The 19,558-nt window shown below is 29.3% G+C and overlaps 1 protein-coding gene across 1 annotated transcript in view; it reads right to left on the bottom strand.

Moving 5' to 3' along the window:
- Positions 1 to 19,307, bottom strand: part of LOC106688344 (neuroligin-2) — a 58,541-nt gene extending 39,234 nt beyond the window's left edge. Inside the window, exon 1 of the mRNA XM_067052605.1 lies at positions 19,011 to 19,307. Coding sequence (XP_066908706.1) covers positions 19,011 to 19,307 — 297 coding nt within the window. The remainder of the gene's footprint in view (positions 1 to 19,010) is intronic.
- Positions 19,308 to 19,558: the final 251 nt, after the last annotated feature.

Below are 19,558 nucleotides of genomic sequence, written 5' to 3'. Positions count from 1 at the left end.
TATATATATATATAGTTGACCGTAAAAATAATTTTAATGCCCGACGTTTCGCCCCAAACTGAGAATATTACAACAATAAGGTAATTTAAGCTAGGATAAATATTATGTAAAAATAAAGCGATAAGAAATTACCTATAAATAAAAGGAAGTATCAATATAAAATAAACTTGAATAAACAATGATAAGAATAAAAAATAAGTAACAATGGCAAGAGTAAAAATTTTAAAAAATAGGTAAAATATACAGTTAAAAAAGTACAGGAGTATACATAAAATCAAAACAAAAAAAATAAGAAGAAAGTAGAATTTAAATAAACGTCTTGAAAGAATAAATATAAATAAAAATAATAATAATGATATTCAATGAGCAAAGAACAAATCAGGACCACCTACCTGTTCAAAGCGAACGGTTGAACAGAAGGAAACAATAAAGCGGGAGCGTGGAGGAGTGGGGAAGAGGTGGCTCTATTTTTAACAGCTATATTTCTATTTCAAATACGTCGCGTATAAAGGAAGTAGTCATAAAGATATGAAATGTTCTTATATTTCAATAAAAAAAATATTTTTTTAATAAAATCAGAAACGTAGAAGATGACAAAAAAAAAGTGAATCATTGAACAGTCAACTATATAGATATCATTAAAATTAAAAAATATATATAAATGTCATATAAATGCTAACCAGAAAAAATAAATTTCACATCTACATTACAAACAAAGACAAATCTAATAGTAATAGTACAATTACTTAATTTATTTCAACATTTGAAATCTTTGCAAACTAATCCTAAAAAATACTGATATTTGAAAAATTTAAGTGGCGAATATTTCATTAAATAAACTGGTAAATTAACAAAAAATTAATTTTTGCTGTAAGTATTTATTTACTTTTAAAAAATGCTTCGACAAGTCTAACAGTTAATATAGATAAAAATTTAATAAATCATTGCAATCCATAAAGGATTCAGGGTTCATATTTTATCAGAGATGTTCTGTGTTTAGACCAACGGTTGTGCACTGAGGTTATTTGGTCAGGTTCGGGTTTAATCGCCAGGTTTTTCACCTAATAAAGAATACCCAATTTATTGGCTGAATGTGTACCAGAAGGGTCTCCAAGTCCCAGTGGAGGGATTATATCCAAAGTAAAATATTGCTATTCCAAAATATAATAAATTAAATATAAAAATAAAGTAGCAACTTAAAGAAATAGTAATTATAATATAGCACATCATTGGTGTAACTGTTTCATATTATACATAATCAAAACATAAACATTTCTTAATAACAGTAAAGCAAAACAACACCATACAAGCACAAAAAATATTACAACACTGACCCAACATTAACTAAAATATAATAGGTTATGCTAATTTGATAATTTTTTTTTGGTAAAAAATGAATTGTTATTTACTGATGTAACAAATAGTAAATTAAAATAATAAACCATTCCGTAGTCATCAACAACATTTTTCAGAATTTAGTCGAATCTTACATAGTTTATAAATATTTAAACGAATAGTTTATATTTATATTATTATCTATCTAAGCACGAACAAAGTTTTTAACGAATATGTGTTAAGGATTTTGCAAATTTAATTTTTATCTTCTTATGAAAAAAAAAAACAAAAAAAAAAAACCGCCTGATGATTTCGAGGTACAGAAGAGGACAAACACTGTTTGACAGAAGTATTGTCCTGATTGGTTCCTCATTGCTGTTCCATCTCCTTATATTTCCTTTTCCTTCCTTCCTTCCAATCTCTTGAGGAAATAGAGGCGTTTGTATTTCTGGCCTCCACACGTTTGCGGTGAAATCATTGTCCTGGAAACCTTTTTCAACCGAAGTCATTGGAAAAAGTGTCGTACTTCTTACACTAATGAGAACGCAGGAAAAAGGAGGCCTTAGCCAACACTCATTCAAATAAATGTTTTTAAAAAAAAATAATAATTTTTTAAAGCGATTCCAATTAATGTTTTCAACAGTTATAAATCTCAAAGTATACAATCAGTAATATACATTCTTATTGTGATTCATAAAGATTATGATTTAAACTTTAAAATCAATAAAATATTGTCCAAAAAATCAATTCATAGAATTAAATTTTTTGAAAATTCATTTAGTGAATAAAAAACATCAAACTTTATTCCTGATAAAAATGATTTATATTTTCAGAGAATTAAAAACTAGATAAAATTAAAACTTTCCATGTATTTTTTAAACTTAAATTTTTAGTATGTTAAAGAAATACAATTATATATTTTTTATTTTAAATGGTATAAAGTTTATTCCAGGCTTTTAAAGTAGTACATCTTAAGCGATGATTTGTTATTTATATATTTATTTTTTATTCATTAATTTATTTTTAACCTCAATTTTTATTTATATATTTTTGCATTAAATATTATATAAATTAATTTATATATTTTTTCTTTCAAATACTGTTTCAATTTTTCTTATAACTTTAATAGAACTAAATCATGTTTCAACTTCCACTGTTCATTATTATTATTTTTTTAGCCTGTTTATAAGAAATCACAAGATTTGACCAAAACTTGCGTGCACCCCTCTCACCCATAAATGAACGTTGAACTTCGCACGTGACCTATTTCCCACAAGACTGGTAAGATTTGCCACTCATAAATGTAATGTTCTTTTAAGAGTTGTTTGGTTGTTTTATTCGAAAGTCATATTTATTGTAATTTTCGTCACTATTTATTTGGAATATATTTTGAGTAAATTAATTGGGAGCGCGATGACACTGTGGTAAGGCACAATGCTGCTAACTCCAAGGACCTGAGTTCGAATGCGGCTAAGCAGAAAATTGTTTTCTGTTACACTGTATGTGTGATTCAACCCTGTGGGTTCTGGAGTTCTCCTGGGGTCCACCCAGTCTCCTAAACTGGATAAAAAAATCTGCTCGCCGAGCGTGATTTTGACCAAATCGCCACCTTGCACAACCGTTGGTATAGTAGCAGCACCTCTTTACAAAGTAATGCACCCTTATCCCTTCATGGGTTGTTGCGGTACAGATTTTTAATTTTTTTTTTCGTCACTATTCATCTCAAGAGGCATTTTAAGTTCTTATGTAAATTAATTCCACTTTGGTTTTGCACTGTTATCTGGATCAGTTATAAATTCATCTTAAAACATTCACTAATCATTTTGTAAGTGGAAGATGTGATAGGGTATAAAACGAGTTGTAACTTATTTTTTTACCAATACTGTGGTGTTAATGAATGGAAATATTTGCGTACTAATATTTTTTGTTCGCTAAGTAAATCATGGGAAATGTTCAAACGAAGATAAGTTCGAATATGAGTTCTGATAGTCGTATAAGCAGAGAACATGATATTCAATAAAAGAAAGTGATAATTTATAGAGATATGCAACTTCGTATCTGATAAATATTTTATATGTCATCAATGAAATTCAAAAGCTGCAACTCATATTAATTCATAAAAAAACCTATTAAGACAGAGAAAAATCAATAAAATCTATTAACAATATGAATTGCACTGGATAATTAAAATTTATTATATGCATATGTACATACGATGATTGGTCGCCATATATTTTTAATGCTCGTATTTAAAACTCATTATATTTCCTCTTTACGTATTTTCTAATTAAATGATTAAACAAATGCTTGATATCAATTTTGTCCGTATCGGGGATATACTTCTAAGTTAATCTGATCCCTAGCAGATAATTTAATTTGAGTAGGCCCAAAGATTAAAACGAATTTTCGGAATTCCTTTATACTATATTTGAATATTGCTTTCCGGAGAACTTCGGATTCAAAATATATTTAATAATTCTATTTATTCATAATGAATATTATATAAATGACTGAATTTTATGAATACAAATATTTTATTGGAGAAGATTTAAATTAAAATTTTCACATACTGTTAACGGTCATATTGAGTTTTTTAAGTTAAATGATTTTAATTAAAACGAAATTTTCTTTAACCCTTTGCTTTAAACTTAGTTTATTTACTGTCCAATGGTTTTCAAACCATAACACTAATATTCCGTATAACACACCTTATAATTTATAATTTTTATTTATTGATCAAATTAAAATCTGCCACAAAGTTGTTGGACAATAAGTAATAGTCATAACTGATTACATTTATCCTAAAATAAACATAAAAAACATAAAAAATTGCATAAAAATAAATAAAATTTCTCTCTAAATATATACAAACAGAAGGATAAAGAAAATAAACATAATAAAACTATGTAAATGAAAAAATAAATAAATAAAATAATCACTAGTTGCATTTACACTATTGAACTGAGGATCCCTGAGCCCACTCAATCCCCCACCTGTGAGAGGTAGAGCCAGTAGAGGCTGAGCAAGTGCGCAAAATCACGTAAATTACAAAGTTGTTATCTAATGCAATATAATCACTCAAGCCAACAATCTTTAAAACAAAAATATTTATCAGTTTCTTTTAGAATTTTATAAAATAGCTATCAATGTATGTGTATCAATAGTTTTAATGTATCAATATTAATTTTATAACAATTTTTTTCTTTACACAATTGAACTGATTATAACTATTATCAACAAAACCTACCTTCAACAGGTCAGTACTATGTTACCAGCTAATTACAGCTGTTAATTAATTTTGCCCTTTATTCTGAATCAATTAATTAAATACCTTATTTTTCACTTCTGCACTAAATTATATAAATAAATCAAGAAATTGAAACCAGTTATCTCATATCTAACGTTTTTAATTTATTCATCTTTTAGAATTTAGTTTGTTCCAAGTAGTTTACTAAAAGGATTGTTAACGATAAAATAACCAATAGTCGAATAACAATTTATTTTCTGTTGATTTATTGTTGTTTTTACTATATTTATTAATTATTTTTTCCAATATCTTAAGCTTAGTACGGAGGAAAAGCCAATAAAACTATCAGATGAATCTAAGCACATCTCGTGACCTAAGCAAGTGCATTCCCAGTTTCAAGAACCTTGCAAAAGACAGGAAAAGTACAAAAAAAAATACATGATTTTTGGATACCACATGAACAATTAACATAACTTTCGCTATTAGATTCTTCTGAAACTACCTCCTTTTTCAAACTTGTCCTCAAATGATTTTTTTTATTAGAATTTAAAATGTCTTGCATATCAAATAATTTTTTTCTAAAAAAAAAAAATCAAATAAATAATTTTAAATTTATTTAATTAATTAATTAATTAATTATTGCTTAGCTTAGGAAAAATGTGTATAAAACTTCATTACATAAAATTTCTTTAATTTAATGAAGTTTGTAATCAAAAAACCATTTCTGAGAAACAATACAATAACGAATTAATATTTTAATTTAATAATATTGGTTTAATGTTTATTAACATATTTTTAAATCATTACTCAATTTATTTGTGGTCTAACATTTTTAATTATCATTGTAGGTCCTTTATAATCTGTCCCCTTTTAGTGATAGCTGAGCAAGTAATTTGAGTGATATTTTTATAGTATAAACATGATCCTCATTGGAAAATGTTTTAAAGTATATACAGCATTTTATTCATACAAATTATGTGGTTTTTATTGCAAAGATGTTAAAGGTATTCTATATCACAGGAGTCCAACTTTTTTTTCCACAATGCCTATCTTTTTGGACTAAAAAAAATTCATAGCACCTTTTTTGAACAAAAACACTTTGCAGCACCATTGCTAAGTTAAAAAATAAATTAAAATATGACTCATATACTTTATGCAGTTCAGTAGTTAAAAAGTAAATAGATGAATGGACTGTGCATTTGCTATTTTAATTAAATTCTTTTGTAGTATTTTGAGAAACTAGCATTCGTTTGTGGATCCCCTGTCATTCGCTTGGGGCCCCTAATTTGGGAACCGCTGATCTATTACACTAATGTTTTTTTGTAACTAATTATTTTATATTCCTGAAAAAATAATTAGTTCTTTCATTGAAACAATAATAAATCATAATGTTAAGTATTATAAAAATAAATTATCATGTTATTCAGATATAGACATTCTGGATAAAATAATAAAACAGATTCTAAGACCGCTTGGTGTCTTACTCAATCGATTGACTTGCAAAACGTTACACGTAGAATATAAATTTTATATTAATTTTTAAATATTAACTAAGAATTATAACTGAATGTATATGTAAACAATAATCGATTCATATACTATTTATATATAAAATGAAAATTAATTAAATTAAATCAAAAATAAATATTCATCCAAAATATTGTAACAAACTTCAGACCAAACAGAGGTTCTGACGTTTGTAGGCGTCAGTGGATTAAAATATCCATAATAATAAAATATACATTATAAATACAATATCGAGAAATAATTATGTTGACCATGGTTCCTTCACAGCCAGTAGAAATCAATAGCAGCGAATGAGATGCAAATCAAATTTGCCAAGCCGATGTTAACGGGAACCCTTGCCCTCCATCTAATGAAATTTTCTTTTTGGTCGTTTTTATTTAACATTTCGCCATATATTGTGATGTGCTACAGTTTAATAACATTTATGAAAAATCTAAAAATAATAATAAACTATTCGAGACATTAATATAGGGGTATTCATGATTTTTAGTGTAACATGTTAACATGTTAAATGGAGGAATCATTCCTTATTTTAGTATGTTAAAATAATATAACATTTAACATGGATTGAGTCTGTTGTTAGGACTGCTAAATAGAGAATGACATCTCGGAACAGTTCAGCTCCACACCATCCTTTCGGTAGTTTTGATAGGTTAGTTGATCGTAGAACGTGTTTTTTTTTTTTTTGTTTTTTTGGACGTTTTTAAATTATAATAAAGTAATGGATGAAAATAATAATAATGTAATGCCAAAAACTAGGGGGGGGGAGGTAAAAGTGGGAAAGTAAGTAAAAGTGGAAAATAAGTTTCCCAGAAAAACAGCTTGCTCCTTTGAATTTAACATATAAGATGGATATTAAAATCCTATAATCTAAACATTTAGCATGTTAAAACTTTTTACATTTACCACACTATCATGAATACGCCTTATATTGTAGGTGAAAAATAAAGAAAAAAAATTTTTTTTTAAGGCATCAACCACTTCGGGGTCATTATTCCCTTAATTTCCAAAATTTTTATTAGACCTTATTTCTTTAATATCAGAAATTTTTAATTCGAATTTCTTCATTGCCGAATTTAAATCTAAAACTAATGAAAAATGAGAACTTGTGCTAAAATTGTATGGTAAAGTTTTGAGTGATTCAGAAATTCGAAAAGTTTATCTACAGTCTGTTTGTTATCCTGCAAAATTGAATGGAGATCTTCTGGTAATTGGCATGGAAGTTTAGACAAAAGATAACATTTTATGGAAATTATACATGTAAAATGGTGATAATACAGCATGTTAATTCAAAAATGTATCACGTCGTTCAGTTATGAATTTTTTTTTCTTTTTCTTTTGGCTATTGGAAGACCTAATGAAGTCTGGATGCTCATTGATATTCATTTTACGATGTTTGCAGTTATGACTTTTTTTAATAATTTTGAACAATTTACGATATACATTTATAAATTAACAGCTTTAATCGTAATTAAAAGTTGAAAGCTAATACCGAATGATTTACTGTATATGATTTCAGTCTGACTGATTTTGTTTTCTCATTTATGTGTACCTAAAATGTTAAATATCAGTCAAAAGTTACACCCAGGTAGGTGCAAGGTTACCTTCTTGGATAATTTATGAGTCTTATCTTTACGAAATTAACTACTTCGTATTGCAATATAAGTCAAGATCTGTGACATAGTGATGTGTAATAATATATATAATATAATACTTAATGGGAAAGCGGATTGGTAGTAGAAATGTCGATATATATTTCTCGTGACATAATGTGACACATAACGATTGCGACATTCTATCAATCCTTTCCCAGATGTTGTAGGGTTTGACAGACTTCAAAGTAGATACTGCGAGGGGGTTATACAGTAAGAGCTGACCTAAGATAGATTTTTTAAATTTTTTAAAATATAATTAAATATATAAATAAATAATAATTATATATAAATAAATTAAAATTTAATTTTAGAACAAGAAACATTTGTGGTTTAAAATTTAAAATAATTACTTCATTCCTGTTACTAAATTTTATTTTGTTCAGTTTTTTGTTTAAGTCTTTTAAAAAAAAAAGAGAACGTTTCTGAATACTATATTTTTTTTTTCTCGCCTTTCTATCAATTTTATTATTTTCAACAAATCCACATGTATACATAATAATACATAGTACGTAACAAACATAAATGTCCTTTCTTTGCCTGAAGGACTTTTTAAGGTAGGTTCTGGGATCCGCTGTGTGCAGGGTAGGCGCTTATTCGCCGTCTGCGTTGTCACGAGTGGGAAGGAACCTCTTTACTAGTGATGAATGGTTGGGTTTAGACTGAGTCTGAACCTCTTCCCTCAGCGAACACGTTGACCAAGGGAACAGTGCCTTGTAGGAATGCTATATCCTAGTTAAAAATAAATATTTAAAAAATGAAAATGAAATAAGAGGCACGAGAGAGAATCATATCTCGCAAACTCATATTCGTTTTGATTAGGTTAAATATTATATCACTCATCCAGCTTCACTCCCTTTTTAAAACTACTGTACCTCCTTTTAGGGTTATACTCATCTATAGTATGAGTCCTAGGTATTTACATTATTATTTAATCAATGAATTAATTAATGTATTCTGAAGAATCTGCACGGTTCGTTATTTTTTAATGTACATTCATAGAACATTGTTATCCTACTGAAGTGCCTCCAAAATTGTTAGAAGAGTTTTTGATTCAAAGGTATATAGTTTACGTATTTGAATCCTATTCTGATTCATAAATTAATCAAACCATAGTTGGGGAATTTTCAAAAATTTATTTCAAATGCTGAGATACAATTATTGAGCACTTAAATAGTATAGTAAATAGTTCTTCAAATGAAAACTATAAAGAACCAACTAGGTTAATCCACCTTCCGAAAAATATATATTTCATTCCGAAATCTTGTGTCTGCCGACAAAGTTAAATTAAAAAATATGAGATTTTTTTTCGGTACTCAGCAGCAATAGAAATATTTTTTTAAAAATTAAAATTTTATTGCCTTAAAAAAAAATAAGTTTAAGTATTTGATTTCACAAATGTACGCAAACTTTAATAATGACGTAATTTCAGTTACTTTTAACGAAATCATATATCACTATTCTGATAATTACACATAAAATTTTTACATTATTTCTTGTTACTTATAACTTATAACTTATTTATTTTTTATTTTACTTATTTGCTTAGGTTTTTTTTTATCACTCTTAATATTAACTATGAAGTAAATTCTGATGTTCTTTTTATTATTACCCCACCTTTAAACGAATGCTCTGAAGCTTAAATCCCTCACGGAGCAGGCAACATTCCCACTTTTTGTCGAGATCAGCCCCCTCGTCAGATCTGTTCATTAATCTTTTAAAGTTGGCCCCACTGTAAGGCAACTTCCGGCCGCTAATTACCCACTTCCTGTCTCCGGAAAGCTCTCCTCTTAGTCCCCCCTCACTGTCATGGCGGCAGAAACCTTGCTCCTAGGAAATTATGGCGTGTGCTGAGCTTAGGTCATAGATCACAAGTTGGCGATTGTTGACTTAGATTCAAAGTATGGCTGTGATATATAAGTTTATTTATGATCTGAAACGGATTCATTAAAAAAATTCGTGGATCGACCAAAAAGAAATGATGCAGAATGTTATTGTCTTGCATAAGGATTAATTTTAGGGCTTATGTGTAACTGTTTGTCTAAATATATAACTAAAAATTCAGATAGATAGTGTTGTGCTAAGTACTAAAATTATTTACCAAAAGCTGTTTCAGTTTATTTCAAAATTTTAATTCTGCCCTGTCTGTTTGTTGTTACAAATCAACATTCTCAAAAATTAAAAACTCTTCAGTTTTACTAAACAGTATTTGAATTGTATCGCATTTATCTCATATGAAACAATCTATTTTAAAACAAGTAACAAAACATCATTTAACAAAAATTTGCTCAACATTCTTTATAGTTAAATAACTTTGTTGCATATATGCATATAACAAATTTCCGATAAAAATTGTCAAAGGAACATGGAGTGCTATTGATATTTACAGTATGATTTTAATTTATTAAAGAAAGAAATGTACAGGCGGGTTTTAGATTCTTGCATAGGTTTTATTTTATTACATAAATGCTAAGGCTTTATTTATAACTCTTTTGTTCCAATCAATAATTCTATTATTTTTTTTAATATACATAATTTGTTAGTTAGTTGAATAAAACAGTTCTTGTTCATATACGACTTATTAGTATTTAGATTGCTTCTCTAAACATTTCTGGAGGAAAGTAGATGGGCGCTTAACAGCTAGGAACATCCTTTACGGATACCAATCTATACCCATGACTTATTTCATCCATCAAAAAGCTCATTTTTAGCTCATTAGAAACTCAAACATAAGCCTCCAAGCCTAGTACCACCTCATGTTACTTTAATCAGGAGGGTTGTCTACGCATATAACATGTGCTATGGTTTGTTACTAAGGATGAAATGTCTATATGTAACCTGGAATAGATTAGAGATGTTAACCTGGAATTTCACTAAAAATTATTTATTATGGTTTTAGATTGACAGAATTATTTAAAACCGAAGACAGATAAAAAATAAATAAATAAAGTTGAATTTTTATTATAAGATTGGAAGAGGATGTACTTTTTCTATCAGGATCAGCTCCGACGAAGCCCTGAAAAGTGGGGCGAAGCGTTGCTTAACATTAGTTTTTTTTCTACTGCTTTGAACCTTTATTGACCACTACACAGACTATCTTCCTACAATAAATTATAAATTTTTTTCACTAGCTTCGTAAGTCTATATAACATCTTTGTGTTAAATATGTTATGGTGTTTGACGTCTTACCTTAAATACCGATTTAAATAATATGCGTTGCTGAATCTAGAATTAGAAATAAAATAAATTAAAATTAATTGGTAATCCGTTTAATGATATAATACAAAACATGAAGGCAGTAAGATTTGATTACCTTGACTGCATCAATCGCAAAAAAATCTGAACTCTGTTTTCTCAGAGGAAAAAAATAAATGTTGAATTTGTTAACATATATAGAGATTAACGCATCAGTCATTCTTCCCTTTCTACACATATTCCCTATTTCTATAAACATATTCCAGCATCTGTCTATATATTTGCAGTACTACAGACTTAAATTAACCATGTATACCACGATACTATACTTTAATCCTTTTTCTTGGAGCACTTCATTCGTGTTTGGTCGATGAAATTTTAAAAAAAAAATCATAAGTTTTTTCTATTTTTTGAGTAATTAAAAATATTTATCTTTTATATATTTGGATTTCGTACAACGATTAATATTGAATTACGAACTACAATAAATCAGACCTGATTCAGTGTTTTTTATCTCTACATGGTTCCTTCCTCGTCGTATGTTGAGAAGGCATTCACAAAATGAGAAGAGGAAAAAGAGGGAGATTTTCCAGGAGACGAGACACGATCCAGAGCCAATTTGATTTAGCTAATACTGAGCCGGGACTAGGTCCCAACCTATATTGGTCCCATTTCAAAAACCTTTCAGATCCCTGTTCACGGCCTGTATTCGTGGAGTATTTCTCTCACGAGATTATTACTATTTGACTATGGTAATTAGTTCTAACATCTAAAATCTAACGAAATAGGAAGTTTCAACATAACCAACGATTAAGGCCTGCATACCTTCGTCTACAAAATCAACACAAAATCTGCTAGATTCAAAAATTAAACTGCGATGTTTATTCAATGCTGATAATGTTTTTAGTGATTGTTTCGTCATCGTACAGACAACTTTACACTATGAATTCAGTCAAGATAGAGTTATAAATTAAATTATATTTACCCTATGTAGTTCAAGCCAATTTCGCATAGTGTTAAAGTTTAAATTCTGAAGTTATCTCATCCTTCTTCAGATCAAATGTCTCATTTCAAAAATTTTCATTTTCAAAAACTCTAATTATCATTTATATAGCTATATAAGGAGTTAATTAGGTGATATCATTTTCATTCACAATAAAAATTTAACTACATAAAAGCGATTCAGCAAATGTCTTCATTGTTCCGTAAAAAGAATCATATTAATATTATTTATTAATTGTGTTGAGCCCCAAACTTTATCATAAGTTTATATTGTCAGAAACGGTGCAGGTTTTAATTCCATCTAGGATGGTTGACTTTTATTTCTTGGCAGACTCTCAAAATAAATCACAAATTTATCACTCTGACTAGAATCGGTTGGTAACTAGTGTAATAACCGGTCTAACCTACTCTCTGTTGGAAAGAAAACAATTTTAACACACACATGTATATAAAAAAAAGCTCATTATATAAAGTTATATAAGTAGTGTAATATAGGTTTAGTAGTATAATATAATAACAATTTTTAACACATAATCTAATTGTCCTTTTTTTGTAGCGCACCAACCCCCGTTTTACAAAAGCAACTGTCCACTTAATAGTACTAATTATTGCCCAAATTGTAAAAATGTAATTTACATGTAGGATCAGATTCGTCATTTGTACCCCTATTTTTTGTGTGTGCCACCCATATTTAACGGGCCTCTTAAATATCCGGGGGAGGTTGTGAGTAAGTTTTGTATTACTTTATGCTTGAAAAAAGCCCGGGTGGGACCAGGACTCGATCTGACAACTCTTGGGTTGGTAGACTGGCGCGTTGCCACACTTTTACCGCTGCCACCTAACACATTACCTAAGTTAATATTTTAATTTGATACGTCTTAGTGAACTTTATACTTTTTTATGATAAAATTATAAAACAAATAATAAAGAAACCGACTATTCGTGCTGAATAACTGACAAATTAATCCTCAATTTTGTCTTTTAAAAGTGAAGAACAAAAGTAGTAAGACTATTAACGTTTAGCAATCGACTTTAATTCGAAAGATTTTAAGTTTTAATACGAAATATTTTAAATTTAATTTTGGTTAAGTATACAGAAAATCCTATTAAAATATAAGAAAATACTTCAAAAATTATATTTAGGATGAAATGAATCAAAATGAAATTGTTGAATCGCCTATTAAAATTCTTTAATTAAAGCAAAATAATGCCATTATCATTCTATTTAGAAATGAATTTTAATGAAAAAGATTTTTTCTTCAAATTAAGGTAGCTCGTGGCAAGCACACGCTGGATGATTGTATGAAGATTTTTTATATCTCCATGTGTCTTTGAAATGGTAATTAAAAGAATGAAGGTCAAAGACAAAAGAATATATCTCAATTATAATATTTTTTTATTTTCAAATTTGTTGAATCCATTTTTTGAAAAAAACAAAACAAATACTAGTATTCTCTAAAGCGAAAAGAAAAACTGTACATCCTTTGTTTCTGAAAAATAACGAGTATATTGGACGCTTGTATATTTGCTTCTGTCAGTTTAAATTTTCAAGAAGTTCTTTTACTAGCTTTAATAAAATGAAGAAGTAAAATTACTTATTTAGAGAACTTTTTTTAGTAAATGAAGAGATGATAACTCAATTCTATTATTCGGGTGATTAATTATCAAGTTATTAGTTTTTGAATTCTAATATTATGCTACAAAATGTAATTGTACATTACTAGAAATATAATACAAATATCTTGAACTAGATAATGAGCCACAAATCTGAAATTATGAATTTATGTTATTTAATATAGTTTGATATTTAGATTTAACCTCCCCTCCCTCAATACCAATTGTTACAAAAAACAATTAACGTTATATCAACCACGTAAGGCCCAGCAGGCCGATATGGTATTAAATAAATAAATAAAATGTAGTTTGTGGATTGTAATGTATTTTTTCATTCGTCCACAAACGTAATATTTATTGAATTTAAAAAATTGTAAAGTAACAATTTATTTAATTTTTTTTAATATTTAATTTTCACAAGATCGGCCTGGTTGGCATTACCTGGATTTCCTTTTAGCAACTGATATTGTTGGGTTTTAGTTATTAGGGATTATTTCTACATTTATGGGATAAATTAAATGTGGATAATTATAATTAGCCTTGATAGGAATATTACTATTGAAAGGAAGAGGAAAATTAACAAAAATATAGTTATAATAAATAATTTTAATGCTTGACCTGAGTGGAGGTAAGGTTACAAGCATTGTTGTGATAAATTATAACAGATAAATGACAGTGATAAAGAATTTTAATTTTTGTTTTCATGTGAAAATTGACTAATTAAATAATTAGACATAATGTAGGGTATGCTTATTAAGAAAAAAATATATATGTTTACCTAATGTTTTAATGTTTCATATAAATTGTTGATTTGGCCTGGGCAGAATAGCCTGCATGAAGTTGTTATTAAGGTAAGATAAATTATAAATAATATTGTTAAGTATTTTGAATTGTTGAGGATCATAGATGTAATAAAAGCTGTTTTGTGATAGATTGTCCCTGAGGATGGCTGAATTGGCCAAAACGTCGGATTTGTAAAGAAAAGAAAATTATTTTGAGACATAATGAATAAAATTTAAATTATTTATTTAAACAACATTAACCAGTCTCAAGAAAGTATTTCAGATTATAAATAAAATATATACATAGTTTAATACAGATTAAGTATCATGCATTAGTTATGGGTTGTAAGCCATTCATCAACTGCTGCCTTACTGGCAATGAAATTTTGTAAAGGATTTTTTTGATGAATTTATCAATTCTAATTGTAGATAACGATACAAAAGACTATTCCTTCTGTCTGTAATTTTAATAAGTAACAATTGGTTTTTCATTTTTTAGTGAGAATAGGTGTTTAAGTAACTATTAAAGAACACAATAGTTCTTTTCAGTATTTATTATCATGATTCTCTGAAAAATCTAGTGCGGTGGGAGCATCACTTTAAACTTTAACTTATCGTCAAATTTGAAAAAAAAAAAAAAATCAGCTGGAAATAATTCCGTATATAGCTAAGTGAAAGAATGAACTAACGTCATAACGACCATATGCTGCATATGTTAGATATAATTTTTTTTTTTTAAGTTTTTGGCTTTACTGCGGTATATTCTAAATCTCTTCTAATCTTATTACAGGACATTTGTTTTAACCATGAGAAAATATTCCTTTCTTTGTTTCCCTTTTACTTAATTCTTCTATACTTTAGTAAAGATTGTTAATATTTATTTATTGCTATTTACAACTGTACATTATAATACATTTAGTAAATCTAATCTAAGTTAAATTGGAGTGTTACAGGCGTGTAGAGAAACTATCCATTGGTAGCACTCTAATGACATTTTACATTAGCTGGTCTCGTGGCCATCTTCTTTTCAGGCGCCTCGGAGGATTGTCAGGAATGGAAGAGGATACAAGATAAGAAAATAAGGGGTTTGAGTGGTTAGGGAGTCTATAAGGGAAGGAGTGATATCTGATTGTTAATATAAACAATGTTTATGACAGTGAGGATAATTAATTTTTTTTTGTTGCTCCAAAACTTCCTGTTCAATTTAATTTAGCATGGAATCTTGTCATGTAAATTAAATTAAATTTTAAAATTTCTGACTTTAACCCTGACGGATCATTTTATTGAGCCTGAGTTTAATCAAATTCGTTAGATATTTTCTTGAAAATGATAAAAAAATTGTTTAAATCATTCACATAAAACCTGGCATTTCCAGGATGTCAACTTTAGACAAAAACAAACCATAACATCTCAGACAAATGCTTGTCTTTAATTTGTGATTTAGTTTCACATATACGTTAATGAGTTAGGCTGTACACATACATATGAACCATTTTGCGAAATTGAGTTACTTCTACGCAGATGGCCTTAAAACGTGCAAATAAAAATTGATTTTTTATTTTATTTTTTTATTCAACCATAACTTATTATATGAATGAATGGAATATGGTCCGGGTGCGGTAAAAAAAAACTCAAATAGTAGATAATTATACTATTTTATTGAGCCAACGTTGCGCCCCACGTTGCATGGCTTCGTCAGGGCTAAAAAAGATACAAACACTTTAGTTACAAAAAGGAAAAAAAGAAAAATATAAGTGTAAAATAACAGGGGTATAAAATGAAAAGTAAGATATAATAAGACAAATTAAAGGTTGTAAATAGTAAATGAAAAGGGTAATAGTAACAGATAGATAAGAGAAGAAATATTAAAGAAAGTAAACATATATTTCTTCTCTACTATTTGAGTTTTTTTTACCGCACCCGGACCATATTCCATTCATCAATAAAATTAATTAAATCGAAAAACGTTGAAGTTACTTAAACTGAAAATGAAGTGTGAAACGATTCTCTCCAAACCAACGAAGGCCCAAAATAACAGATCTGTTGACTACCTAGGCAAGAACAACATGACTGCCTCCTATATTTCGGGAATGGTACAAGCCAACTTCCTCCGCAGCCCCTCTTCCGCCCTGTAATCACACACTTCCTGCCATCTCCCCTTCGACCTCCTTGCTATTTACAAGCCACCGTTATCCTCCAACAGTCTTATTGGCAACGATTCGTAGCACTGTAGCACCTTATTACAAAAATTATTATGCTTTAAAATAGTTTTGTTAGATCGATATAGATAATGTGTGGTGTAATCGATAGATCCAAAAATGCCAAACAATGTTACACTATCAAGTTAAATAGCTTATTCAATTACCATTTTGTGCCAGAATTCCATGTTCTGTTTCGAATAACTTGAGTTTCGGATAGTTTATTATATTAAAAATGTGAAGGTTATTAGGTTTCTTTATAGTAAACATGTATTTCAGGACATGGTTTTGTTATTTTTCATTTTAAATTCATTCACGTTAACTAAGTGGAAAGAAGTTGTTTGAAATTCCGTTACCAGGATAACAAAAAACGTTATCAACCCCATTTAAAATTAAGTTGGAGTATCTATAAAAGACAAACGGAATAACAAATAGTACTGTAAAATGAGACGAGAGATTGCTAGTAGTTTATTTTATTTTTTTTAATATCATTTCCTATTTTCATATATATTCGATTGAATTTAGTGAAGCAAGATACATACCCATGTAATTGGAAATGGTTGAAGTAATTTTTTATTCTCGACACAACCTCGCCCTTCTATGCATAGGGTGAGATTAGGCCACCCTTTCCCCCTTATGATTTAGTTTATTTACATTGATTCAGATTTTATTTCAGGAGGCCTCAGAAATAAATCCACTAAATGGATGGCAAGTCAGTTATAGTAAAAAAAAATTTACCTTCTGAGTAGGTTAATACAAATATATTACTTACCAGTGCATAAAGTTAATTTTTCATGTTGCGTGAACTTACTCTTTTCAAAGTTGTTAAAAGTACAGAATGATGAAGTAGTCAATTGTAACAAAATAAATTCAGAACATTTTGGAACAAATAAAAGGAAATATAAGTGGATTTTTAAATAGAACTTTAAAACATCAACAGTACAAAAAATGATTACATTTTAGAGGAACCTATTGAAAATTAAATTTGTAGATTTAATTGGTAAATTAAGTTCAACATACCGTATACGATACTTTTCTATTAAATTAAAATTAACTAAAGCACATTATTTCATAATCTATTTATCGATATTTACAATTGCATTAAAAATATGTACGAGTAAATTAGATGTAAGTTATACAATGACATGACACAGACATGTGAAGAATATACCCATTAATAGAGAGAAGAGAGAAATACTTTATTTATTCATCTATGTTGCCTAAATACATTAGGTTGCTATCTCCCACAGCATACTTATCAATCCTTAATTGGGCATATTTACATTACACATATATGGTATAATCATAAAAAAAAGATATACAATAATAGGATATAATAAACATTTTTTTTCACCCCTACAGCTTATTTTTACAATCCATTTCGGTCTGTACAACCAATACAAATGTTTCACTCACTCCCATTATTCCCTCTCATTTCCACTCAATTATTCAATTCACCCAATCAACAAATTCGCTCTCCGGAATTCACCCTCCTAGATCCTCTTCAGTGACCCGCTAAAAAAATTTCAATATTAGACGGTAATGTGAGATCAGACCCTCATTCATAGTCACAGCAAGTCTACCAAGAACAAACAACTAGATACATTTTACGAGAATAAGAATAACACATAGATTAAAAGGAAAATATAATAAAAAAAAAAAACCGGTTACAGGAAACACTTAAATGGATAAATAAGTTTTAAAAAAAACATAGTATTAATAAAATAAAATGATTTAATGAATAAATACGTTAAAACACACAAATAGAGAGGTCAACATATTAAAATGAATAAATAAAACAAAGAATAATCTCCGAGCTAATTCCCATGGAGGTGATGGTGTATGATCCCCAGGGAATCCAAAATAATATTTTCCGCCAAGATCGCAATATCCCCAATGCTAACACTTAGGCCTTCTAAGAAGCTCCTTGTTCTATCTGGTATTGTTCCACGAGATCCAAACCAGAGGCCTCTCACGGTGAACTCTCTCTCTCTCCGAAGGTCTCGCGGAATTTTTCCTTAAGGAAAGGGACGCATTTTTCATATATTTTCTTTTTTCCCCTTTCCACTCCACCTTCCTGTTCGAGGTCATTACTTTCGAATCTCACCGTCGGATCCAAGACAAGAGCCGTGTCTCCGACTTTTGTAAACGCGACAATATCGGCATATCTTACGGATCCGTCGGTGTCAATACAATAGACCTCCTCGAAGCAGGCGAAGTCTTTTCTTTCAAGGAACTTCATCAATTCTTCTTTGACCCTGTGGTGCCGGCGTGTTATAAGGAGGGAGTTGTTGGGGCATTTTCCCAGCACATGCGCTGGTATTTCAGATTCTCTGCCGCATTTGCGACAGAGGGACCCAACTTCTCCTTGCTGTCCACTGGCTCCTGGGACTCCACGCAGGGGTGCGTAATTGATATTAAGTTTCAGGGCGTTCGCCCATTCTGACCCCGAGAGTACCTGCTTGTCGCATACATATCTATTTGCTTTCGGGGTCTCTTTGAAATGGCGAACACCGATACCCTGCCATCTGCAACTGGCCCATTCTTCGATAGCCTCCTCACGTAACGACTGTCGTAGAGTTCTCACACTTTGGTTGCCCCTATCCACCACAAGTCTATCAGCACATGCCGCGATTTCGGTTTCGTAACTGAATATAGACTGAAATAGGGCATCCGGAACATTCGACAGTCGCTGGGCAATGGACCAATGCTGTAGTGGAGCTTCCCGTTGACAGCGGACATATTTGACGGACATATTATATTGACTAATAAATAAGCCAAGCAGTTAACCTTGTAAAATGTATTTTTTTAACTTAATTTGAATAGTTTTCAAACCAATGAAATTTAAAAAAATAAATAAATAATGTTCGGAACCGACGAATAAATTTTATTTTAATTTAACATTTTTATAATGGAAAAACATTTTTTATATATACACACATATACAACAAGATATTTTATATATTAAGGCACAGCGCTACTACCTTGGTTCAAATCCGGCTGTAA

Source organism: Halyomorpha halys, unplaced genomic scaffold, assembly GCF_000696795.3.
Source record: "Halyomorpha halys isolate HHAL.00 unplaced genomic scaffold, Hhal_1.1 Scaffold1110.1, whole genome shotgun sequence".
Classification (NCBI taxonomy): Eukaryota; Metazoa; Arthropoda; class Insecta; order Hemiptera; family Pentatomidae; genus Halyomorpha; species Halyomorpha halys.
The sequence above is the reverse complement of the archived record's forward strand: the minus strand, read 5'-3'. Positions and strand labels throughout refer to the sequence as shown.